The sequence below is a fragment of the Pieris brassicae genome, chromosome 3 (genome assembly GCF_905147105.1).
Source record: "Pieris brassicae chromosome 3, ilPieBrab1.1, whole genome shotgun sequence".
In the NCBI taxonomy this organism is placed as follows: domain Eukaryota; kingdom Metazoa; phylum Arthropoda; class Insecta; order Lepidoptera; family Pieridae; genus Pieris; species Pieris brassicae.
In genome coordinates this window covers 5,311,010-5,338,512 of record NC_059667.1, presented here as the reverse complement: position 1 = coordinate 5,338,512, position 27,503 = coordinate 5,311,010, and the positions used below count along the sequence as shown (strand labels likewise).

Sequence of the window (27,503 nt, the reverse complement as noted above, 5' to 3'; positions counted from 1 at the left end):
AATAACACCATTGCAGTTCCCAGTATGCCCCCTGCGAAGAAGCCTGATTATGTAACGTTCAGGCAGAAGAGTTCGATTTCCGCGCCACTTGTACGACCTATAGGTCTCCGGGGGGGCTGATGTGGGGACTGGCAACACTGCGCGGGAGACGCTAGTCTTTACCGAGCTTCGTCGCCGGCAGGTCGTACGATCGTACCTACGTCACGTATCGCGACACAAGCTACCGGTAGACTGTTTTAAACGATACATTGTATTGATTTATTTTAGAGTAAATATACATGTGTGTTTAAGTATATGGGGTTTCATTTCCACCAACCCTACACCCCCATAACATTATTCAACCTTTCTTACCAGTTGAAACTGAAACATGTTTTCTATTGTTGTACCAACTGAATATAACTTTGCTTTGTGCGTGACTGAATATTGTTTTACCACCTTAGAATTTGAAGGTGATATGTATCACTAATTAATTCATGTTGATTAAGATTGATGAAAACACGTGAATTAATTAAGCGACAGCAGATCGCGAAATCGATATGTTTCTATAAAAATATGTACTTACACGGAGTGGTTTACGGATGTTTATATATTTTGAAACAAAATGGGGACTATATCTACTACATATGGCTTATGTTAGGATGTTTATATATACTATTGTGTAATAGTATGTACTACTTACTAGTATGTGGAAATAAGAACACGATTATCCTTTTTATTTGACTTAAGTATTTAGTAAATACAGTGTCTCACATTAGCTGATGCGAGAGGAAAACAACCAATTCTCACTACATATAAACATATAAATGTATTTTTTACAATAAAGTGCATTTTTTTTAATTACGAGGTAATTAATTATTTAGTGCTGTTTATAAAATATATCTATGTGGCTACATAAAATAAATGAAACAATAAATAATCCAACCTAAGCTAATAAAACTATACTTTCATAAAGTAAATTTTTATTACTTAATCTAGTTCCTTAATTCAATTTGTGTGTTGAAAAGGTTTTCGAACCGTTCTCTAATTAGCAGCTTGTCTCTTGGCCTGCTACAAATGTCCGCATTACAACTATACATCGCTATCACATCCTTCTTATATAACTTAAATATTAGATTTATGTTTTGATAAGAGAACAGACATAATTGCAGTTAGTTCTAACAACGTCAAAAGTCCTCATAATTCAGTATTGTATTGTATTTGAATACAGACTCAATTGTTTTAAAATATTTTGTACGAAATATGTTGAAACCTTTGAATGTGTCGTGACGTCGAAAATTCGTACACCCTACAAAGTTTTAAAATGTCATTTCCATTTTCCAAAATATTCCAGTTTTCATGAGAACAAAGTGATATTGAACAACTGGATTGTGTGAATTTTAACAAGCATGTCAAAATACGATTTGTTTATTTACTCAAAGTACATATCATATATATAATTCATTTCGTGAAAGTATTGGTACAAAGCTCTGCAAACGCCCTGAAACGTGAGCCAGACATTTATTATATATATATATATATATATATAAGTTAGTTAAATTAAGTAAAAGCCAAATTATAAAATCCATTCAACAACAAAGCCGGGCTTTGAAAGCACGACCTCATGGTGAGAGAGACAAAGAAATAACTTAACACACAGAGAGTGTTAAGTTATGTAGTTACTTAATATATGCATATTTGAATAAAATAGCATAGATACAAATAATTTGAAAACGACGAACAATTAAGAAACACTTTGTAAGACTAAAAACTTATGTAGCCTAATTTTATTTTATTTTTATATTGCAACAATGTCGTTGGTAAGAAAGACAAAATAGTAAATTCACTATTATCTCAATGTCTACGAAACGTAACGACTTACGTAAATAATGTAATAAATTGGCGTAAGATGATTTGAACGTGTTATACTCGTAACCAAAGGCAATTTTATTATTCCTAGACTTTCCAGATTTGTCGTGGTCGAAGCTATAATGTTTTGCATATGAAAATGCTTGTGGTGGATCAGTTACCACAAATACGTCAACAGCAACGAGGTCATACACGCGGCGTCCAATCGACTCTACTCGTATACTGCTATTTACAATTATTGTTTTACTGTCGCATAAAATGATTCTGTTCTTAATGTTTCAATAAACTGTGTATATATAACATCACGATATACTAGTCGGTTAGTTTAATATGTTGAGGGTAGTGAATAAAATGTAGTAACGGGGCGTGATAACCGTGTATTTGCCGTTCAATTTAATATACATATTTTATTTATTATAAAATGATGTATATTAAATTTTGTTTATTAATAATTTAGGGTTTATTTTAAACACTTGTTTTAGCTCAAATTAGTAATATAAATTGTAAAACAAATAATATAAAAAAATATATAATAATCCAAAAATCCTACATTTCTCTTAATGTAAATAGTTAAATTTTATTTCAAATATTGTACTGATGTAGGTTAGTATTTATTCTTTTTATAATTTGGCAGTATCCATTACATACATAAATGTATATGAATTAAGAATTCCTTTCCTTTTTAATTCATTTATAAATTTGGTAAAAAATATTAACAGTAGGTACTTTTTGTTAATATTTTAGATAAATCATGAAATCTAAACAAATTTAAATTGTAAGCTACGAGTATAAATTTGCAGAAGTAAAACTTTGCTGGCAATCAAATCAAAATTTCAACGATATTAATTCTTAAGAACCTTGAATAATTTATATTTGAATTAAATTTATTATATTATGTCTAAATTTAATATGTCAAATAGGTTAAATTAAGTATCCAATAAAATTATACGGGTTTACGTTAACCGTTTTCAATATCTATTGTTATCTTAATTTAGGAATTTATTTGCCTTTTCACAAGTCCACGTGTATACAGTGTACATACAGCTATTCTCTACCTTTGTTAGAGGTCCCGTTGATATGACTAAGAAGCGCGAGTTCATCAGCCTCCCATCCTAGTAATATTTAGTAGCACATACAGCCGTATATAATTGTTACTGGCTTCTCTAGATCCCACAGCCACCAATAAGTAATATTTGCAATAAGTTCAGTGTAATAACGTATTAAGTTTATTGAGTTTAAAACTAATTACTATTGCCAAAACTAAACTTAATTTAGCCTCTATCACTCAAAAAATTCGAAGTTTTGACAGGCTTTAATTGAATTTTGATATGTTAGGGGTTATGGAGTTGACATCGCTTTAGGCTCCGGTTACTATTTTAGTTGAAAACAATAATCAATAGTATATAATAAGTTCGCCTAGTAGCTTAAGCATGCGCCTCGTCAACCTTGAAGTCATACGTTCACAACCCCGTTGTGCACCAACGGATTTTCTTCCTCTATGCGCATTAAACTTGCTCGTTTGACCACCCTTGAGCTTGCTTTTCCATCGTGGTTTGCAGTTGCTGGAAATAGACATCTGCCGTAATCGTCTGGCCAGGTTTAAGGAAGTTATAGTAAACGACTCTGGCACTAATCTACCAAACTCTCACAAGTAACTTTTTTTGCTGGTTCGGCTGAGTTCAGCCAATGCGATGAGAACTTCCGACTATATTCCACTTTCCATAACAGGTAATGTTTCGTTACAATAATTCGATTTGGCTTAAAATCCCTTCATTATTGTGCCGCTTGAGTAATGTATCGCAGCTGTCGACGCGCGTTTGTCGATTTGCTTCACTCAATCGTGATGTACCTTTCAAGCTTTTCACCTTCACAATTTGCTGCAAGTGGATTAATACAGTTTTATCACTAACACCGCAGCCTGCAGCTAATTCAGATGTGGTTTGCGATTGATCCGCTTCCACAATAGCCGATAGATAAAGTATTTACTCAACTTAGGCCTCCGGCTGTCCACGGGACTTATTCTGCATGGCGAAATTTTCAGAACGAAAACGTTGAAACCAAAAACGCACTGTGTTTTGTTGTGCAACACTGCCGCCAAACACATCATTAACACTTTGAGATGTTTCTGCAGCACTAGTACCACGCTAGAATTCGTACTCGTAAATAACGCGATATTTCATGTTTTCCATTTTATAAATAGAATGACGCAAAGAAAAAAAAATAAACCTGGAAAATAAATGAATCATGGTTTTCTAAAAAAAATGCACAAGTAAATAGGTGTAAAAATTTAATTTCGACTACCTAACCAAAGTGGAGATATTTGAGGTCAGTGGACAGTAGGATAAAACGCCAATTTCATACACTATTGAGGTAAATCATATTTCTTAGTTCCTGGACACATATAGATGTATATAGACAAAGTTTTGAACAACAATAAGTTATAGGTATTGCTTGTGCAGCAGACTAACTAATCTTATGACTGGTAATATTATGAACAAAAGCTTGTCATTTTATACTCCCAGGTCGATAGTAAAAATTCATTATATTTTGCAAAAAGCACCATTTTTATTTTCCAAAAGGGGCAGTTAAATATGTGTATCTTTTCGTCAAATCTTTCTTTATTATGACAAAGTGGCGTTCACGGATGATCATAAACAGTTGTTTTCTTTCGTAGCGAGGAAAACAAAAGTTATATATATATAACTTACTATACAATGTTGTGGCCTACTTTAGGAGATAAAATTAGGTCATTTGAATTTCACTAGCCTTTTGAGATAGACGTCTTCCGGTGCCAAAAATATATAATGTACCTAAAAGTAAATGCGATTCGTACTTTTACTGAACTACTACTAAGAATTATTTTTGTTTATTTCGTGCATGCAGTCTTAGATATGAATGCTAATGTTGAACGTGGAATGGATATCGGCTTGTTCTAATAAACAATAACAGCATTTCCATACAACATAATAGGTTGGGGAAATAGTTTCGTCGCATTTTTTAATATAGTTTATTTATATTTAACTAAATTATGTAGGTACCATTTTGTTCGATAACTTTTTGCCATCTTGTAAGGACATGATGCCATTGTTAAATAAATTTTGGGGCTTCTGATCGAAATACCGCGACAATTGGTTTTGGCAGTGCTCTCGTGATATTAACCTGACACTACCTAAAGAATTCTGAAGAGACCGAAACAGGTGGAAATCTCAAGGTGCAAGGTCAGGACTATACGGCGGATGCATTAACACTTCCCAGCCAAGCTCTCTTAATTTTTGCTGAGTGGCTAAAGATGTGTGATTTCTAACGTTATCATGATGAAAAACCACACCCCTTGTTGATTAATTCCGGCTGCTTCCTATTAACTTCTTGCTTTAATATCATTAGTTGTTCGCAGTAGAGTTCAAAATCGATGGTCCTCAAATGCCCTTCTAATCCCACCATGCTGTGTGTACAGCATTATCGTGTTGCGAGTTAACCCGGCTTCGCCACTGTCTGTAAAGCTTGACTGGACTTTGACCACGACCTTCTTCCCACGTTGTTCATTAGATTCACGCACCTTAACAGTACAGAAAATTAATAAAAAAACACACACATTTTTCCTAATTTGAATTTGAAATTATCTTGTTCAAAATTTAAACTTTTAATGATACCAAAACCAGCCAGATATAAATAGTATAGTCAAAGAGATTTTATTACAAGTTCATACATACTATAATGCGAAATGACTTTTTCCCCAACCAATATTTTGGCTATACGTAACGCGTAATTATTATCAAGCACATACCTAATTAAAAACACTAGGTCTACAACTGAAATCATTAAATGAGAACAATTCACTAACAAGGGTTCACAGCTATCGTATTTCATATTCACTGTGTTGATTTAATAAAAGAATGCGCTTTGAATATTAACTATGCCCATAAATCTGTTCATAAGCCACATTGTTTTACGGAAGCGTCCGACTAAATACGAGCATGATGTATGGATGTGGCCGGAACTCAATAATGCTAATTAGCGAATCACACTTCACTTCACTCTAATTGGAATCCTAGTGCGCTATTTGTATACTATTTTGGTCAAGCTTCTTAAGTTCTATATTTTTATGTATTTTTATGTGACCTGTATTAGCGCATCCTTATTGATTAATGTTGTAATGAGTTTCTGTAATGATAATAATGTTGCATTAGCATTATAGTTAAACCTCATTTTATACTGTATGACATCTATTGCGCAAATAGAAGGTACGTAAAATTAATAATAGGTATGTAATTTTCGTTTCGATTTAGAGGTATTATCATAATATGCTCCTTCAAGCCGGCTGGTCCCCGTGGGGGAAAGAGACCAGAACCCTCTAAATAAAATAAAAACAAAAATGAAACTCTAAAAAATAGTATATTTAATGTGAGATCATTAGGTTCAGAGAAAAGATATTTTATTTTTATTTTTTATTCTATAAATGAAATGAAATAGATATACTTGGTATAGCGGAAATCGGGAAAATGGGATGCTATATTGAAGAATATGATAATTCTATCCTATTTTATAAAGAAGAAACGCCTGGATTGTACGGGGTAGGCTTTCTCATCAAGAAAAAACATAAAAGAAGCATTATAAACTTCACAGGGATTTCAGAACATGTGGCTATACTACAAATGAAATACGACACTGAAATACTATCAATAATACAGACGTACGCCCCCAAAGAAAAATCATGGGAAGAAGCCTTTACTGCATCCTACAAAACCTTAGAAATAGCTTTTAACCTAGTTGGAGAACATCTTCTTCTGATTGGAGATTTTAACGCTCAGGTAGAACAAACAAATACGAGTGCTAGTTTGATTATGGGAAAATTCGGCTATGGAACTCGAAGCGACAGAAGAGAAAAGTTATTGCAATATGCCTTAGCAAACTTTCGATTATAAATACATTCTTCAGAATAAGAAAAAAACCGTAAATGGATCTGGCTATCACCAGATGGAAATACAAAAAATGAGGTGGATTTTATTCTAAAAATCGAACCCAAAAATATAGGAAACAGAATTTGTCCACGGCTCAGGATTTAGATCGGATCACCGCCTAGTAAAAGCTACCTACATCCTAGGAAAACAAAAGAGAGTCAGAACAACTTTCAAATAACAACCTAAATCATCACAAACAACAGTCAAGCCATCAGAACAGATTACCAGTATAAGAGAAATAAAATAAAAGAAGATAACTTTAATAAATACAGAAGTTCCAAAAAAGCCTACAAACTATTGACATCGTACAAAATGAGGCTTTAAAAACAGGTTCTCTCCTATTACCACGACCATTCACTCACTTAATAACCAAGGTCCTAGATACTGGTAAGATGTCAGAACAATGGAAGAGCTCCGGCTTAAGTTTACTATACAAAAAAGTAGACCCGAAAGATGTAGGTAATTATAGACCTATAAGGCTCCTTTCAATTGTATTATTCACATAAATTCTAGAAAGCAGATTGTCCGCAAAAATTTACGAATACCAACCGTTAGAACAAGCCGGCTTCCGTTCGGGCTTTTCAACAGCAAACCACATACACGCACTTTAACAAACAATAGAAAAACACAAACATTTCAACAAACCACTATACGTAGCCTTCATAGACTACGCTAAAGCTTTCGATACGATCTCTCATAACTAGAGGAAATGATAAACACACTGAAGGAGAGCCTAGAATTAGGGCTCATAATGAACCAAGATCCAAAATAATAACAGTAGAACTACCAACATCGACTTATATGGCAAGCCATTAGAATACGTAAGCAACTATATATACCTCAGAAAACAAATATAATTCAGTAACACTAACAAAGAAGAAGAAATAGAACCTATGAGATGTAGGGGAAATCTCAAGAAGTTGGTAATGGATACATGTATCCTACCGACTCTGACCTACGGCTGCCAAACATGGACATACAACACAAAAATAAAAACAAAACTAGTTAACTGTCAGAAATTGATGGAAGAATGCAAAAATAGGAAGTAAAGATATAAGAGCCAAATCCAACTTAATAGACGTTTTTCATCATGCTCGTAAACAAAAATGGTGTGGATGGGCAGGACACCTAGTGAGAAACAAGGACAACAGATGGCCATTAAAAACCACAACATGGGAAGGAACTGCGGGGAAAAAAAAGAGGTCGATGAAATAATTATCCGGTATAAATAACACTGGAGCAGAAAAGCAAAAAATTGAAAAGCATGGAGTGAACCAGAGGCTGACTTTACCATACATGGGGTTTCAATAACATAGTTTTAGATGAATAGTTATTGAATATTGTTGGAAATAAATGGGCTTTATTATTATTATTATCATAATATGCAATAGTTGTATTTTATTATATCTAAATGTATAAGGATATTTTTAAGTCAGCTTGTTCACGCTCATGAGAAGCTGCGTTTGACTCCACCATATTATCACGAGCGACCGTTCACAGACACAGCAAAAAGGAAAAAGATAAAGGAAGATCAATAAATAAAATCGAGTATCAATATATTTTTAATGAAAACCAAAATCTTTTAGGAATTTCACATTTCAAAAAAAGGATCATATTCATTTTGCTCTAATTTGTTGAAAATACCCTTCAAACGAGCAGGTAACACTTTGGCATTCTTCCACGCGATACTCTTCAAGGTACTTTTGATTTAAATTATTCAGAAGTGCATTTTGCCATTTCTTTTTATTTAATGTCCTGCGGTACATTTTGCGAAGAGTTTTAAATACGTCATTTAAAGATATTGTTAGAATGGTTTTAGCATCTAAAGCTTTTATGTTATTTCAAGTGCATATTGTCTTCAGTACGTTTATTTAGAGTATTTTAATCTAAAAGATAATTTTATGAAATTGTAATTTCATATCGTCATGTATTTCAAACCATAGAACACTATGACAAAAAATATATAATTATAAGTGGAATGGCAGTCTATTAAATTTATTTTTCAATCATGTGGTTTAAAAAATTAAAAGTGAGGGAGTGAAATAACGCAATCCAAGGAGGAACGCATAAATAGTTCTTAAGAAGTCCATTCGTAACAGGGATTTCAGTTTTTTTCTTATTTAAAGATCTTCTTCTGCGTGGTTCGCAACATTCGCAATAATGTTCGACTTACATGGCACTACTGGCTCGTCTTTGCAGCAGTTGCAGGAGGCTGCCATCGGCTGCTGATGAGCATAGGCTACGCGAACGGGTTCGCCTCGCCTCACTCCGTTCACCACGTTCACGCCACCTTGTCACCAGGGACTCGAGGCACAGCATTGCGCGACCATCGCAAACCATGCGGCTTCCACTATAACGCTTTTTACGCGTGTCACTTGAAATACTTATCTCCGTAACAAATTCAATTATAGTTCCTGCTGTTATCTATTTTTATTTAATACTTCACAAAGTAATACTAGCAGAGAATATTAAAAATTTTGTTTTGTCGAATAATTTAAATGTTTCACTTCTTTATATACGGTAATTAATGTACAAAACAATTTCTTTAAATTCCTTTTTAAACGGATAGATCAAAATTTATTTTTTAGGAATTCAATAAAATACACTGACAACGAACAATTAACACAATACTTGCTACACTTATACGAAAATCGTATGACTTTTTCAAGGCAATTAAGTTTTCCCGCGAAGAAACAAATCGCCGTCGAGCGATGCGGCACTCCCGGGTGCTGCCACAAGACTGAACGCTTGTATAGGGTAACTGGTAAGGGTAGGCCTGTTAACCTTACACCCTTTGCCCCTACCGCATATGGCCTCATTGTGTCCAACTTTCAAGTTTTGATAGACGATTTGCGTGCTAGAATTGGTAGTACTGATAAGAGTTTTTTCTGATTTTTACCGATTGTAAATGCTGCACTATTTCTTTGATGTTGTTATGTAAACCATGCTTGACAATATTGTCAATGTTTTCATCCCAATTGATAACTGAACATCCTACTTGCTTTTCCATTACAAATAAGATTTCATATCAAAAACGTACGAACAACAACATAATATTGTTTATCAACATATCTATCTTTATTTAATATCAAACTCTTGTGCGAAGAAATTTTCGATTTCTAAAAATGACTTAGCCATAGAAATGCCGAATATTACATAAATGTTAAAAACTAAAACCACGAGATTTTAAACGTGAATTTGTGTAATTCAAACTACTTAAACGTATGTATAGATATATTAAGGACATGTACGTCAACTGAAGCATCACAATATTTTCAATAAAAAACTGATGAACAAGGAAACTATCAAAAACGTAGCACAGACCAGACTTACCACTTCACTTTTCACCGTTTTCATAATTTAATGAAAAACGTGACTTCTTCTGAATCGCGATTTTTCAACATCTCAGCATTGCATTGTACAATCAGTGTGTAGGTTGTGATTTGGAATAGCGGTTGTTAATAAGCTTCATCCATGTATATGATATATTAAAGTTCATTTTCACCGATATACATATATATTTAATGCCGATTTTTGTATTCAGATACCTATTTCATATTATAAGTTTTATTTCAAATTGTCTAATATTACTAAAATAACTATATTGTAGCTTGTACATAATAAAAAAAAACATCAACCTTCCATTCGATTTTTATCTATCGAGTATCTGCAGATGTAAAAATAATGTACTGACAGAATTATTCTTTTAAATTATAAAATAAAAAATGTTTACTATGGAATATAAGATGCAGGTAACACTTATTCAGGTAGGTCATTAAATTTGAATCGGTAGACATCCCCACTTATCGGCAAAGAAGACAGAGGGTGTAGGCCGAGAGACCGACGTAAAAACTCTCGGTACTCTTTTGATAGCAAATCATCGTACTAAATAAAAAAAATAAGTGTTGTTTGCCGTAGTCAGCAAACAACACTTATTTTACAACATATCATTAGTAGTTCATAGTTCATTAATTATTAATAGTTAATCATTAGTAATGTTTATGTTACAGGTATAGTAATTTTACGACGTTAATTACCTAGAAATTTTGTCACGATATTTAAGACCTAGGTCAAGTCAACGAACGCTTTATTAACGCATCCGATGCCAAACCTCTGAAGTGAACGTAAAGCTATTATGACCTTTGTAAGTTAGGTTTGACCTAGATTTATTCAAGGATTAATTACACTGCGTCGTTATTTCAAAGCGGCTTTTACCAAACAAGTCCTAGGATTCTATTATTGAGTGCCGGTCCCACATTAAAACCATATAATTTTCTATTACCGTTCTAGTTAGCTAAAGCGAAAATTATTTAATATGTGAAATTGTGTTCGTAAATGACTTTAAATGTGATATAAATTTACAATAACAATTATGAAAATATAATTTAAGTTTTAATTTGTCCGAAGATGTATTAAAATAATAGTAACACATAAGCATTGTTATAATTTATTACAGATTTAATTTAAAACTGAATCATGGAAATGCGGCGTCCATTTTCTTCGTCGTTGCCGTGCCTTCTTCGAATACAATATACTTATCGTACTTACGATACTTAAAATCGATCGTGTAGATTAATTGTTATTAAATTGACGAAGTGTCATCGAACATTTTAAATTAATTTACTAATTAAACGTAAAAGCTTTATATATAGTATTTTATTCAGTAACTAAAACTTTAAATAACTTTCGATAATTTTCTTTACAAAAAAATTTGCCTGAAATTTCTTCTTATCTTAACAGTATCTTGCCTACTTTGTAAGTCAAGAATACCATCTATTGTAATTTATTGCTTTTAGCATCTCCATTTCGAACAAATAAAAGAAATAAAAAGGAAAATGTCTAAGGAAACTCCGCAGTCTGCGTACGACTCCGGCATTTTTATCCTCTCGGGAATGATAAGGCTGTAAAATTATTTGCCAGGATCGTGAGATCCGCCTGATCTTGCTCTTAGTAATATTACACATAAGTACCGCTGTTATTAAATTGTTTGTGATTGAAATATTTTTTATTAAATATAAAATGATTGCCGTGATATTTTTGTTCAAATCCTAACTACTCGTGACTTCGTCAGCGTTATTTAGAGGAGGTTTGGAGTCAACGCTTTTAATAACATTCTGCAACGTATAAGTTATTTCTAAATGGCTTAATAGTTACTGTTTCACGCAGCGCCGCGCCACTATAACAAAGGAAACGCCTTAGGCTAATAAAAATTCATCAAAAAATTATACAATACTTCATTATCCTGAAGGTGTGTTTTTTATTAAGTATAACTTCTGGTACGTAGAGATATGTGACCTCGGAAAGTCATTCAAAAAGAAGGAAGGTTGCACTGTTTGTTCTAACATAGAACTTTATCTGGAATGCATCGGGTATTTAAAAAATCTATTTAGTTTTTAAACCAGATCAGACTTCGATTTTCATATACTTTTAAATGTTAAACTATAAATAGTTATAAAAAGTAAAGTTAAGTTAGTTAGATAAGTTTTGCGTACTCTGCAGTAGACATTTTTCACTTTAGAGGCGGTACTTTTCTCGATTTACCTTACACATAGATTCTATGAAAACCAACATACAGTATTTCAATTTTAGAATTATTATATTTTGTCATATTATGATGTGTAGCGGTCTAAGAAGGGTTTCAATGGGAATGGTACTGCTTATCAATATTTATTGGCCTGGAATAGAACTGATTGAATTTTCTCTATAAGCAAGTGTCTATCTACTATCATGAATAATAAATATATTATGTGGATTGATATTCAAATTGAAAAACAAAGAAAATATTTAGAATAATAAGATAGGTAATAATGAATTGCAAATGCGAATAATGAATATTATAATATGTTTTACTGAGATATTATAAATCCACGTTAAATCACTATTTATTACTTGTATAGGTGTTTATACTAGGAATAAGGGACCGTTAAAGTTTGTGCGCAAGACACAACACACATGCTTGCGAAATGCATAAATGTTCTTTACACTGCTATTTTTAACTTTAAAATATGTATATTTTCTGGTCTAAGGTTTCTCTTTTTACTTCTTTCCCAATCTGTAATAAATAAGGTTTTGAAGGAGGTGGTCCTAGTTTTATTATTAATAAGGATGTAGTTTAATATTTTTTTATAATTTATTTTTTATAAAGAAAATAAACTGGTGAAGGTTTATTATTAAGCATTATGTTGTTGTAACTTATTAGAGATGATTGTTAAAGGTAGAAGAATTTTGTGAAACTTTGCAATTACTCTTTTTAGCTCCCTGATGTTTTGTGGAGCAGGTTGCACCGATCTGACTCATCTTTTTAAAACATTTCAGACAATCTCAATGGGATTGAGACCAGGGCTTCGAAAATTTTAATCGATAATAGCTTATTAATCTAAATCTAAATTATATTTTTTTATTTTATTTTTTTGATAGCTCCGATAGGAGGCGTAAATATAAAAGGAAATCTAGCACCGTTAGTTTTAAGAAGTTTCGCTAGATGGTACATATATCAATCCTTAATAATATTCCAGTTAGTTTTTGGTGGTTTCGCTAGATGGCGCTTATGGAACCAGTTTTGCACTAGGTTAAATATTGTATCGCGAGATAGCGCAGTTAAGCATCATTTTTAGATTAATACAAATTATTTTGGTAGATGGCGTAGACATTGATATTTACTGAATTTAAGGAAATTGACATTTTAACCACTAGGTGGTACGAAAACTAAACAAAAAATACATCGATAATGCAGTGGCTTGGTAAGGCTGTCGGCAACCGGTGTCAACTATCAAAATTGAAGAATTGTTTATTGTTTTGTTATTACAGATACATTATACAATTGTTTTGTGTTCTTAATTTGCTTTTTCATTAATAATAAATGTATAATTGAAACATTGAATATCTAGGTAGCGTTTGTTTCTTGATTTAAAAATCATTAAAAGAAAATAATTTCAACCAAAGTTATGTAAAGTTTGAATGTATTTTATTACTTACCGATTTTTGCAACCTTCTAGAGAAGAGCTTCGACTTTCAGGTGTGTATTTTCTTTGGTAAACGCTATTTAATTTATTTCTTAATTTTACACTGAGTCTTTTTGGACTTCCTGTTAGTTTTACACCTGACATTGCTTACTCTTCTATAAATATTTTGAATTCTTTATTCTTGGTTGCTCCAGAAAGATTGCAATGATTCTTAATTATCCAATTTTTTTAGGCACCTAACATGGAACATCAAGTGGATGTTATTTCTGATGAAGATCGTGAATTTTCATTTGAAACAGATCACTTAGTTTTACGAAGTAACAAGGATTATAATGAGCTTTTAAAGTACATTGTTAAATTAGAAGCACTAAAAGTACAAGCTCTTCAAGATATTGAACTTCTTAATGAGTCGAAAAACAAAGTTTTGGAGGATCCCTTATCATTCATAGAAAACTTAAAGGCAGGTGCTGTAAATTTTCCTCCTCGTCAATCAATACCTGATATACCTCACATTGAATGGGAAAAATATGGGATAGATGTGTCTCTTGAATCAGAAAGCAATAAAAAAATTAATAAAGAAATAGAAACTGCAATGAAAGTTCGAGGGCGTACCTTTACTGATAGTAAGCCAGAAACCTTTAATCAACTGTGGTCATTTGAGGAACAAAAAAGACTGGAAGAGCTCCTAGAGATATACCCAGAAGAGCCAATAGAAGCTAGGCGTTATAAAAAAATTGCTGCTGCACTTGGTACAAGAACAACAACTCAGGTTATGAGCCGTATACAGAAATACTTTAATAAACTTGCAAAAGCTGGTTTACCTATACCTGGGAGAGCACCAAAACAAAATAAATTTATTAAAGACAAAAGTAAAAGTATGTTCTACAAGAAATCTACATTCTTTCCAAAACTCCATGTACCTGTGAAGATGGAAGACCCTAATGATGATACTGAAGACCAGGAATCATTGAGCTCAGAAGCAAGAAATGGAAATAAATTTATGCTTGATCTGTTGAGAGCAGCTAAAGCTCAGAGGTTGTTAGATGAGACCTCACCAGTGTACCAGGCGAAAACAATGTGTGTTGGCTGTCTAAAAACCAACTTTCTGGGAGCTCGGTGGACAGATAATGCTGGGACAGATTATTGTACTGATTGTTTAGTGAAAATAATGCCTACTGAAAAGTTGACCCCTGTTAGACAGCCGATTTGAATCTTTTAATTGTAATTTTTGATATAAAAGTACATGTAGATAAACCAAATTTAATTTTTAATTTTACATGGAACACAAATAGTAAAATTTTATTGTTAATTATATTAAACATAAATCTGTATAATTGTGACATACTTTTTACTAGTCCAGCTAACAGTTTTAAAAATAGAGATTTAGAACACTTAGGAATTCTTATTAACACTCACTGTTTCACTTTAAGTATTATTTACAAAATAGTGTACAAATATTAATCAAAGTTTTAATATTATAAATATATAAAATAATACCGTGCCAGTGGGGCATCCGGCGAGAGTGATGATGATCCACTGATTTGGAACACTGAGCACGGGACGATCTAAACTATAAATCTACCTATAAGGCCTATCTGGCCACTGCATATTGATATATGCATTCTAGTGTATGAAGGTTTTTATTGTATTGCTTTTCCAATGGCTCGTATATTATTTGATTATAACTCACTACTTATACCACGCGAATTTGCCTTGATTGATATCTGTGGTTTCTATGTATGTTTATAGTTTATATGAATTTCTGGAATGTATAAGAGATTTATATAATCTTTAGTATTTGCAGGCTAAATTGCAATAAAAATATTAATTATGTCAGTTAAATTACTAAGAACCTTAATAAGTAATCACAAATGTAAGCGCATTTCCCTGGATATTTTTAGCTATGAAGTCCAAACAGGCTAATAAGTGTCGTATCGTAATGGATTGTAATAAATGAATTTTAATAATACACACGAAAGATGTACATCAAAAGACGCCATTTAATTGTACAAAGCGGTGGAGTTATGTAATATTTTTATTTCTCTATTATTTACATAATTAATAGTACATACCAGTCAATATACTTATATACTTTCCTGTTACAAAAATAAAAGTTTTTTTTTATCGAAAGCATGTTACTGACGCAACACACATGCGTACATAACCGAAAAAGAGTACTTGAGATGCCTGATTGATATCTGTATAAAAATGTTTCTAATCAAATCCAGGCAGATGTAAATCGATGACCGTAAATGTAGCTATTCACGAAGATTGGATTGGAAGCTAGTAGGTACGTGTTATCCCCAGTAGCTTCGCGTCACTGATTCTGTTCTTCGCAGTTCAGAACTGCAGGGTCATGTTATATAATTTAATGAGATAGCTGATGCCTCCATTCCCTAGTTGAGATAAGGAAAAAATGGAGATATCATAACTTTGATGTGTGTATGTGTGGATTATAAACAATTAATTTACGAAATAATTTTCTGCCATTTTTAATAGTTACAGAGTTAGAAACAACACCTTTTTTATATATCTAGGTAAATGGCACATCATTCGAAATCGTGTAAAATTCAGAAAATGAAGCATGTAAAAATAACTATATAATCTGAAAAAATCCTTATGCGTGACAGAAATTAAAAAGTGTGCTTACGTAATTGAGCCGCGAAATTCAATCTAATCATGCCTACAAAATTGTAATCCTGGAGGGCCAAAACATCTGAACTGTAAAGTTGCATGCAAAGTCTAAAGACCGAACGTACAAACCGATTTATTAAGCGTATGCTAATTTTTTGCTGCGCTGTTTTTAGTTAGTATACCTGTGTTAGCGCTACATACATTTCGTGGATTCATTATAATATTCAAGTTTATACTATCCATATATAATTCCCCCCATATTAACACAGATGGGCACTATTTGAGGATTCATTATCAAAAGGTTCAAATCATTCATGTCATTAAATGTCTAAGTTCGACTTAGAGTACCTATCGTTAATAAGGATTATACAAGCAGTTGCGTAACAGAACATTTTGAGAATCTCACTAATTATGTACTGGCAAGTTGAATAATTTGTTTAATGCTACGTTCAATATTCTTCCTATGTTTTGTGCAAAAGCGTATGTGTTTTTAGCCAAGCACAACTAAGTACTAATTTGTTTCCTATTAGTAGTGTCTAACTAAAACTTACCTAGATCCACTTATGTTTTGATACACTGAAAATAACATAGATTTAATGTAATTAGTATTTTTCTCTACGGACTTAAACATTAAGCACGCTCTAATTTCTGTCTAATTACTTAAGTTAAAAAGGTTGTGCAGTAATTCAGTTTTTTTACAGGTTAATTTTTAACAGTTACGTTTATTTAAAATTATATTATACTGAAGTAGATTATCTAGTAGTACAATGGAATTATTGAGCATTATCTGTTACTATATGTTCCTCGCTATACTATGTTAGGATAAATTAGTTATTACGCCTTGAAACCCTGCCTAATATACATATAAAACCTCGAAAAATGGTTTTTGTTCAAAACTTTGAAAAGTTTATCACGTAGTTAAATTTTGCTTTTAATGAAATTTCATTTTATCCGTCCTGATAAATGAGTTACATGAAATAAATTTTCAAACGGTGACACTGGAATAATTCTAAGAAATTCACGTTATGAAAGATGAGACCTAACATTAAATACGTCAAGACAAGCGTCATAAATCTATTTCACCTGTACTACGTTTCAATTTACATTTTCTTTAGGTTTTCGGGTGCAAACGGAAAGTTTTATTTACCTACTCGTTAAATTTAATTCTACTATCCTGCCTCGAGACTTCAATTTTATAAAAGAGATCTTTTTACGCGGATAACTATTCCAGATTGATGTATTTCGCAGCAGTACACTTAAATTATATTTAACAAAAAACCAATATACTAAAGACTGTGTATAACATGTATTTTTGCACTTCTTGTCTAATTATCTTATGTAATTTAATACTTTTTTTTCTTTACTCACTGGTTGCCTGGAGGAGATCGATCGAAAGCGATAAGGCCGCCAGTTGCCCTCCTTTTGATTTAATTATGTTCAATTTTTTTATATATTAGAAATACATTGAAGCAATAGAGAACATTCAAAAAAAGTTTCTTAAGTTTTAAGGATTTCCGAAAGTATAGTAGCTACATAGATTCCTGCAAGTACTTTGGTATTGTCTCCCTTGAATATAGACGTAAACAATACGACCTATTTATTTATTTATTATAATGTTTTTACACACTATTTGACTTTTAATTGACTGCCCTGACTTATTGTCGCTTTTACTTTTTCACACCCCTTCATCCTACAATACAAGACAAACCCAACTATTCCAGATTCCTCGGTATAATAAAAACTATTCACGCAACTCAGCCATGTATCGTATACCTTCAGTATTTTTTTTAATCTGGTATCTTTTATTAAAAATGGCTTTGTTATTCTTTCTTTATATTAAATATTTATTATAATGATCAATGAATCTTATAATCTAAAATTTAGTATGAATTTTTACTTTGTTATATTTTTTGTATAAATAGGTAATTAATAATAAAATAAAATAAATATTGTAATGTAACGAAGTGTTAATAAATATAAATAATAAATAGATATAGCCAAAGATACATATTATATACAAAAGGGTTTAAACATTTATGAACCTTAATCAATCAAACTTATAAGTAAATAGATATGTAATACTTAATTCCGTTGTGTTGTGTAATGGTGTGAAAGTGGGTGTGTGGGGATTTTAACTTTTTTTTCTTCTTTTTATGATACAGAAGGCATACCAGCATGTGGGTAACTTTTAATAAAGTGCTAAACGCCGCCCATGGACACCTGCAATGCCGGGGGCCTCGCGTGTGTAGCCAACCTTTAAGTGTATAGTGCGGTCTTTTCTTAACTCCTAAGTCGTATCGGCTTGGAAATAACTCTGCTGGCAGTTAGTTTCACAAAGAAATTATGAGCGGCGGAAATTGCCTAAAAAGTGAAAAGGATGAAATAGAAGGAGCTGGTACTGGGGTGGCAATAGTACTCCATGTGGGGCCGAATTTGCGCTTCAATCATTCATTCAACATAAGAATTATCGCAATTTTATTACTAATAAAATATTTATGTTTCAACATACCATCGAAATTACTATGCGAGTAAATGCGTTTGGATGCGTTAAGTATATTTTACTTAAAACAGAGATAATTATATTATTAAACTAGAACAATAAAGATGCAAGGTTTTTTCGAGCTTCGAGTTTCGAGCCTAAGTAACGGTTAATTAATAAGTTTCTTTAATAATTAAGTTTTAAAATTTACATAAAATTCCTTTTTATATACATGTTACCCATAAAAAGTAAATACTTTGGAATTGATGTATCCAAAAACGGAGGGAGGCGCATACTGGGATCCCATAAATAAGTCGTAAAAAATATCGTCGCCGAAGATGTCATTACTACCCTTACATGTGCTTGTCTTGGGGGAAATATGTAGGTATCAGAATTTTCTGAAATATTGGTTGGTATACATTTTTGCCTTGCATGATCTTACTGCAAACATGTATTATTGCATTGCAATGATATCACCTGACTTCCCTTATAAAAAAGATTCCCACATATTTCATATTTAGCATCTTCTATGTAATCGTCTATTATATTATTTTTATGCAAAAGGTATTTTTCTATATATCTATTTTCGGTAAACTATGTATTTATCTTCGTTCTAATGTTAAGCTTTGTTTGTTGTATGTGTATATTTATATATTCCCTGTAATGTAATCATCTCGGCATTAGTATTAAAATATCATCTTCATATTAACAACAACTTATCCGGCGCTAATTAGCGCAGACTATACTAACCATATTATCTATTCCAGAAAACGTCAACGTTTTCTGGAATAGATGGTTAATGGTAAACTGATAAACTATGAAGAAAGTTGCATAGATTACTGGATCTACTATCGATGACGTCGTCTGTGGATATTGAAACTTAAATTATTATTATATACATACAAAGACTTATTTATATATATACTTTGTGTAAAACCCCATTAATGAACATGGAGTATAATTTGGGCGTCTGTTTCTTTGCTCACCTTTGGAATATACTTTAGACTTTTGATTTCATCAATCGGAAATCAATCATGATCAAGAAACTGATCATACTAGGTTAGGTTACTATGGCAATCGAACCTCCGGGCTTCACATAAAACGATGTGACAAATATTTACACATGAAAATGTTCCAATAATCCTTTTTAATGTAAATATCATTTCTTGATCAGGCAAAAATACAACATACCACATTTCGCATAAGATAAAACAATTTTGCACGAATTGAAACTTTGCTTACATTTCATGTTTGGCAGATTAATACTTCAAGTCATAGCTTTGAACGTATTGATCAAAGTGTCTCTCAGCATTTTCATTTGTAATCTCATGTGATCGAAAAAATGCTGACTCAATATTGGAAGAAATCTTTCATCGTCAGTGTCATCAATTTACGATATGAGGACGACAAATACATCGTTGACTATATTGCGCCATTAAGACAAAAAGTATATCATTTTTCTAATCGTGTCAATATCAGAAATTCTAATATTTATATTGCTTTTTATGCTTTAACGACAACGGTTATTTGTTTGATGTATAAATTAACATAATTAATACCGGTTAGCTACTTCTGTGTCGTAATAATTTTGCCGATGTGGCTATGTAGTTTATCTATTGAGACTGCAGGAGGTTACGAGTTCATCTGAAGTACAGGGGTGTCAAAACACCGCCAATATTCATATACATTTTTATTAGAAATAGTACTGTGTTTTGTTCCCCAAGCCCTTGCACTTGGAATATTCAAAACACAAAACCAATACACTCGACAAAAGTACTTAATTACTAATTATAATAATCAATGTACTGATTTAAACTAATATAACATAATAATCTTACAGTCGGTACAAAATATACAATAATAATACTGCATATACTGAAGCAAAAATAAGGTGTTTACTGGACCGAAGCCAAAGGATTTTGATGTCGCTTTTGTATTAGGATTCACCGGTTTAATAATCCAGCAACCTCTCAGTAATTCAATTAACTTTGAAACCTCGACATACATTTTTGACTGTTGTAACAACAAGCCTTTATTGCACTTAAATTCTGATATTCAGACATTTGTTTAGAGTGATATGACCATAGTACTATTGGCTTATGACTCTGAACCTCAAAAAAAGAACCGTATCACACGATCATTACCATTTCTGACAATAGTCGAGTATTTCGTGCTACGTGTTGCTTAGATTAAAGATTTATGAAACGTTAGTACTAAATTGTTTTCGATATGTTTTGTTGATTTATTTTAACAACCCATATACGAAGAAATAACAGGGAAAAAAGAAAACGGAACTTTACAATTACTTGTTTATTTCGATTATGAATCGACCTTTATACTGAAAACTTTCTGGAAATACAGAGTAGGGTTGGTCTAATGCCTTGAGCCTCTCAACCCTGACGTACTCTCTCTCGTACGATTGAATCATGGATGTGCACCAATAGATTTTTCTTTCTAAATGCGCATTTAACACTCGCTCGTACGGTGAAGGAAATATCGCTAGGAAACCAGCATGCCTTAGACTGACACAGAAGGTTTACCACGGTTCTTTAGGCTGTAAAACATTTAGAACGTCGAGTTCAGTAAATGATAATTAATCGGATTGGTATTTATATGAGTGTAAAATAATTATAGACGATACTTTGGTTATAATTTTTTTATAACATATAACGTGTCACCTTATCAAAATGACGAGCTGAAGGGTAAAGCGCCGAATTTTATCTTCATGCTACGCTTTACGACTTTCTTATGTGCTACGACGACGTAAAGGCCTACGACGTGACTAATCAACACAGTAAGTACGATAGGCAATATAAAAGAGACTTCTTTAAGATTTTTTTTTTCGTATCTGTGTACATCTAAATTCTGGTCATAGTTTGTTTGATTTAAATTACTTTAGTGTTCACTACCGTAACGACAGCATATTACCCTACAGCAAAAGTGAATATGTCGTTCGTTAACTACTGAATTGGTTTTGATTTATATTAAATTAGACAATTTTAACCTCACTTAATAGACACGGAGCCCGTTTGTTTGCCGGTTCTTCTCTTTCGTGCTACACTCTTGATTTGGAAACTGACAGTACGTGGGTAGAATCATTGCTAATTTAAACTTTTTTTCGAATTAAAATTTTGGAACTCTTTGGTAACCTAATGTAGTATATTGTATTCATTTGTATTTGTGAACTGACGTCAAATCTTAAACTCTTGTTACACGTGAAAATTAACCTAATGCGATTTTTCGCCCAATGATTTATTTTGACTTTCGTTGTGGGCTTACTGAACAACAAGGTATGACTATAATAGGCTGCAATTAGCATTTCTTAATTAAGCCCCATCTCGTGCCATTTTACAATTGGTTTAACGAGTTTAAGCGTGGACGTAGCAATCTCAATGATGTTCCGCGTGAGGGATGTCCTTTAATAGCGACTACTAAGATAACATCAGTGCTGTGCGACGCATGATAGAGAAAGATAAGACAGTGCCTATCAGCAGATACGGGCAAGCCTAAGCATTGGTATGAGTCAAGTTCAAAAAATATAACACGAACATTTAGGCGTCAGGAAGCTTTCTACCAGATGGATTCCCCATACTTTAACCGACGACCAGAAACACCTTCGCATGGACTGGTGTCGTCAAATGTTATAAGTATAAGTTCAACGGCGGTGACTCAAATGCTGTATTTGACATCGATGAAAGCTGGATATATTGCTATGAACCCATAACCAAAAGGCAATCAGCTCAGTGGGTGTTTCCTTTCGATGATCGGCCAACTGCGACAGTTGTGGTAGAAGATGGAAGGACAGTTACTGCACTTCAAAAAGCAATAAATTATTGTCAACTTAAGTTAATAAAATTAGGCCGTTTTTCATTTCCTAAACATTTTCACTGTTACCTGTATTTAGGTAAAATTAATAAATGATTTTGATTTGATTTTTTGAACAAACAATAAAATTTAAACAATACTAATCACGTATTGTTATTTTTATTATATTAACCGTAACCTTAAGAAAAACCGTATTTCTATTTTTGGTGGTACACTTCATGTAACTACTTAATAACCTAAGCCTTTATAGTTTGAAGGTGTTCATTAGGACCAACCTGCTATTAACTTTGAAGCCTTGTGCACGATAGAATTTCCAATTATGCCCCCATTCCGAAAGAGAATCCTAACGAGATGTAAAAGCAATTAAATGCCCAAAAGGCTTAAAGATTTTTATATAGTTACTATAGATTGTATTTTTATCTTAGATAAAAATGCTTAACTATTTGAAACTGCATGTCTCTGTTGGCCTATAATGGTAAGAGAGTCCAATAATTGTTCGATATACTGCAGTCCCAATTAGTGGTAAGTACCGACGCTGAATCATATCGTTAGACTGAACAATTTTCGTTAGCTAGGCACCCAATGATTAAAGAAACATATGCTATCTTAGGATTCCATAAAGGGTTGAAGTGCCACTGGATTATTATAATTGTATTGTATTTAATATGTAAATAAATTATGCTTATTAAAGTAAAACATCATATTATAGAGTACTATAGTATCGAGACGTGTGCAAAACAAAAGGGGTATACAAAATTGTTTGAAAAATAACTCAAATTCTACGCAGAGAACGCGGGCTGGAAAAAGATAAGGGTCAAAGATGAAAATTCAACGTTTATGACTTGTGAGGAAACCCAGTACAATGTAAACACATTAAAGAAGTAAATTGCGTGAGCATCTGTTCCGAGTTGTCTAACGGATTAGTTGTTCGGTTGGTTTACTTGATAGATAGTTTATTCGTATAAAATAAAACTGTTTTATCGTCGGGCTCCAACTCGTTTATGAATGTAATGAAAGTTAAATTGTATTGATTCCAAATACAAATGTATTTAACTATTTTAAGGCAAAATCTTAACGGAAACACCTTAATCATATCATTTCTACGATAGAGGACCCAACATGGATGGTCATCACAGACTCTACAAGCCATCACCGCATTTTTTCAGATAATATGGGCCATGAGACTCTCTTATAAAACCTCTACTTACTTTTTTATATAATTAACTATGGTATCCATGTTTCATAATAATTATTAGTTATTTTTAGTTTCTTACTTTGATTGATAGTTTCTAACATCTACATAAGATTCATTCCGTGTCAAGAAGCAAGTTGTAATCGTATTGCTTGCAGCTCCTCATTCAAAAACAGCAGCGGAGAGTTATTTGGTCGGTTGCGTCGTCGTTTAATATTAGGTCCTTACATATGAAATTGGCGTATTTCGTACTGGCCACTTTAATCACGATGTTCTCCTATTTGGTAAAGAATTCCAAATTCAAATTTGTACAGCTATTTACTCATGTATTTGTGCTTCGATGAGCGTCATTCATTTGTTTTTTTCTGTTTGCGTCACTCATTTTACAAAATGGAAAACTTAAAGTATCGCATTATTTACGAGTACCAGTTCCACCGTGGCACTAGTGCTGCGGAAACGATTCGAAGGGTGAATGATGTGTATGGCGGTCATGTTGCAAAAGAAAACACAGTTCGTTTTTGGTTCCAACGTTTTCGTTCTGGAAATTTCGACCTGCAGAACAAGCCCCATGGACGGCCTGAGACCCAAGTTGATAATGAAGCATTGAAGGCTATTGTGGAAGCGGAACCATCGAAAACAACGTCCGAGTTAGCTGCAGGCTGCGGTGTTAGTGATAAAACTGTTTTAATTCACTTGAAGCAAATTGGAAAGATTAAAAAGCTTGAAAGGTGGGTACCTCCCGAATTGACTGAAGCAAACCGGCAAACGCGCGTCGACTGCTGCGTTATATTACTGAACCGGCACAATAATGAAGGTATTTTAAACCGAATCATTACCTGTGATGAAAAATGGATTTTTTACGATAATCGGAAGCGCTCAGCGCAATGGTTGGATCCTGGCCAGCCAGCCAAATCCTGCCCCAAGCGAAAATTAACCCCAAAAAAGTTACTTGTAAGCGTTTCGTGGACTAGTGCCGGTATTGTTTATTGCAGTTTTCTCAAATCTGGGGCTGATGTCTATTGTCAGCAATTGCAAACCATGATGGAAAAGCTAGCGGCTAAACAACCTAGGCTGGTCAATCGTTTCACGCCACTGCTACTTCACGACAACGCTAGACCACACACTGCACAACAGACGGCTACCAAATTAGAAGAGCTTCAATTGGAATGTCTAAGACATCCTACGTACTCCCCGAACCTTGCTCCAACAGATTACCTTTTTTTTTAAATTTGGACAACTTCTTGAAAGGAAAAAAAATTAACTCTGATGGGGCAGTCCAAATCGCCTTCACAGATTTTATTGATTCCCGTCCGACTGTTTTTTTTTAGTAAAGGGATCAATGAACTACCTATTAGATGGCAAAAGTGCATAGAAAACAATGGTTCATACTTTGATTAATTAAATATATCAATTTAAAAATATTCGACTTTTTGTTCCTCCCATACAAAACGCCAATTTCATATGTAAGGATCTAATATAACTAAGTTACTAAGTTAAATTAAGAATGTTGGACAAAATATGTTCTTCATTTATGTTCCACACAGTGCTATCACACGTAGTCCCATTTTAGTTTTCTAAACTAATTTTCTCTTTGATCAAAAGTTTCATCGCTCATACCCTAGAGACGTTGACCTCTTAGTTGTGTAAATTATTGTAAGTACAGACAGGATTTATAATATTGTCTTTGTTTATACAACAACTATACATTAATAAAACCTCTTTAGCAGATACAAACGCGATTATATTCATAAAAAAAACAGTATAGACTCGCTGCCGACATATAAAATATATATAATAAATTTACGTTTATATCCAAAAATATTGTTTATTTAATAAAGATTAAATATCCTATTATTAGATTAGATTTGTGGTACAGGTTTCTAAGAATCCTGACGATGGCATTTATTTATGAATTCCACAGAACTCTTTAAAATCGTTTAAATTAATATTTACGGCTTGCGACGTTGTTTTATAATACACAATAGAGCATGTATTTAAATCCACCGATTACACTGGTATTCCGCCACAAAACACGGCAAGAATAAATTCAGTTCTCATATTTGAATGATATTAAACTTGACACCAAAGACACATTATTTCAAGCGAAAATCCTTCCAAAATTCTAAGACCATGTAATCAAAACACGTACGGAATGGAGTTGAACGAAGTCACTTTAACAATTTCAATATACGTGACACTGCTGTGCTAAGTATGAAAAATGGAAAAACTCATTTATATGCAATGTGCAAACTGAGGCCAAACAACAATGCGTCTAAAACTTCAATTATTTCGCAGCTTGGATTAGTTCATCTGTACTGACTGTAAGGTGGTTTGAAAAAGAAAGTAAACTCTGCGTTTGCAAACTTTTATATAATTTTGTGACAAATTTTTTTTCAGGAAGAAAATATATTTTTAGTTCGTTGTATAATAGATTAGCCTCCAACGCAACCTTCACTAAGCGTAATACAATAATTACATTTGCATTATTATCGATTCAACCAGATTTGTAGGTTTCGTACGTTTTCGACAGTTCAGACAACGTTATAATAATAGTAGATATTACTTTATTATTTTACACTTTTTTTATTGTAGTCCCACAAAGTATTGAATAACTATTTCCAAATATGATTATGACACATACATATGTCTTCATCGATAATGTTTATGTTAAGTATGTGATCCGTTTTTTTCTTCTACCAACCTCTTAAAAATTACCGCCCCGAAAGGAGTATAAAAAAATCAATGGCTCTACAACCTTTAGGTCTGGGCCTCAGATTTCTGTATCTGTTTCATGACAATTCGTTAATCTAATAGACAAGGAGGTGATCAGGTTTCTTCACGATGTTTTCCTTCATCGTTCGAGTGAATGTTAAATGCGCACATAGAAAGAAAGTCTATTAGTGCACAGCCAGGGATCGGACCTACGACCTCAGAGATGAAAGTCAAACGCTGAATCCAGCGAGCACTGCTCCTGAAAAGAGTGAAGATTTTATAAGTCTTGACGTTGTCGACTTGATTTGTACTAAAACAGATATAAAGGAGATATTAGCTCCTAATTTGATGATGAATCTTAAGCTTCAAGCATTAGCATTAGCCTCTATATATCGCCTCTCTCTCTCTCTCTCTCTCTCTCTATATATATATATATATATATATAATATATATATAAATAATATTTATTATATTAAATACAAATTTCTAGATTTCAACTCACGCAATACATATTTGTTTATTATACTCTGCATATATACAATATAACACATCCGCAACAACATTCTCTCCAAGTAGATTGACAATCCGCACACAATTATTCAGTCCGTTGCTTTTCTGAATAAAAGATTGTTTCTTAGTAAGAACTAGTTCCAGTAAAAGTCAAGTTTTTATTTTACGTCTTTTTCAAATAAATCGTATTTTGTAAGGATCTAGGTTAGTTAAGAAAAATACCACGTTTTACAATATATATATAATGTAGTAATGAATTTTCAGCTAAATAAATTACTGACAATAATCGATACTGTCAACATTGCTCATCGGGGTGGACAGTTAGTCAAATTATGTTTTATTAAACTACATTTCTTTTTTGTTTGTTTTATACTATGGAATAATAT

The 27,503-nt window shown here is 32.7% G+C and overlaps 2 protein-coding genes across 2 annotated transcripts in view; one reads left to right on the top strand and one right to left on the bottom strand.

The window, feature by feature from the left end:
* Nucleotides 1-9,498, bottom strand: part of LOC123706976 (GTPase-activating Rap/Ran-GAP domain-like protein 3) — a 55,313-nt gene extending 45,815 nt beyond the window's left edge. Inside the window, exon 1 of the mRNA XM_045656678.1 lies at nt 8,977-9,498. Within this exon, the coding sequence (XP_045512634.1) occupies nt 8,977-9,143 (167 nt within the window). The 5' untranslated portion in view covers nt 9,144-9,498. The remainder of the gene's footprint in view (nt 1-8,976) is intronic.
* A 4,101-nt stretch (nt 9,499-13,599) lies between these two features.
* Nucleotides 13,600-15,834, top strand: LOC123706978 (ZZ-type zinc finger-containing protein 3). The gene is made up of 2 exons (XM_045656680.1): nt 13,600-13,818; nt 13,998-15,834. Exon 2 carries the CDS (start codon nt 14,007-14,009, stop codon nt 14,973-14,975), a length of 969 nt encoding a protein of 322 aa, XP_045512636.1. The 5' UTR covers nt 13,600-13,818; nt 13,998-14,006; the 3' UTR covers nt 14,976-15,834.
* Nucleotides 15,835-27,503: the final 11,669 nt, after the last annotated feature.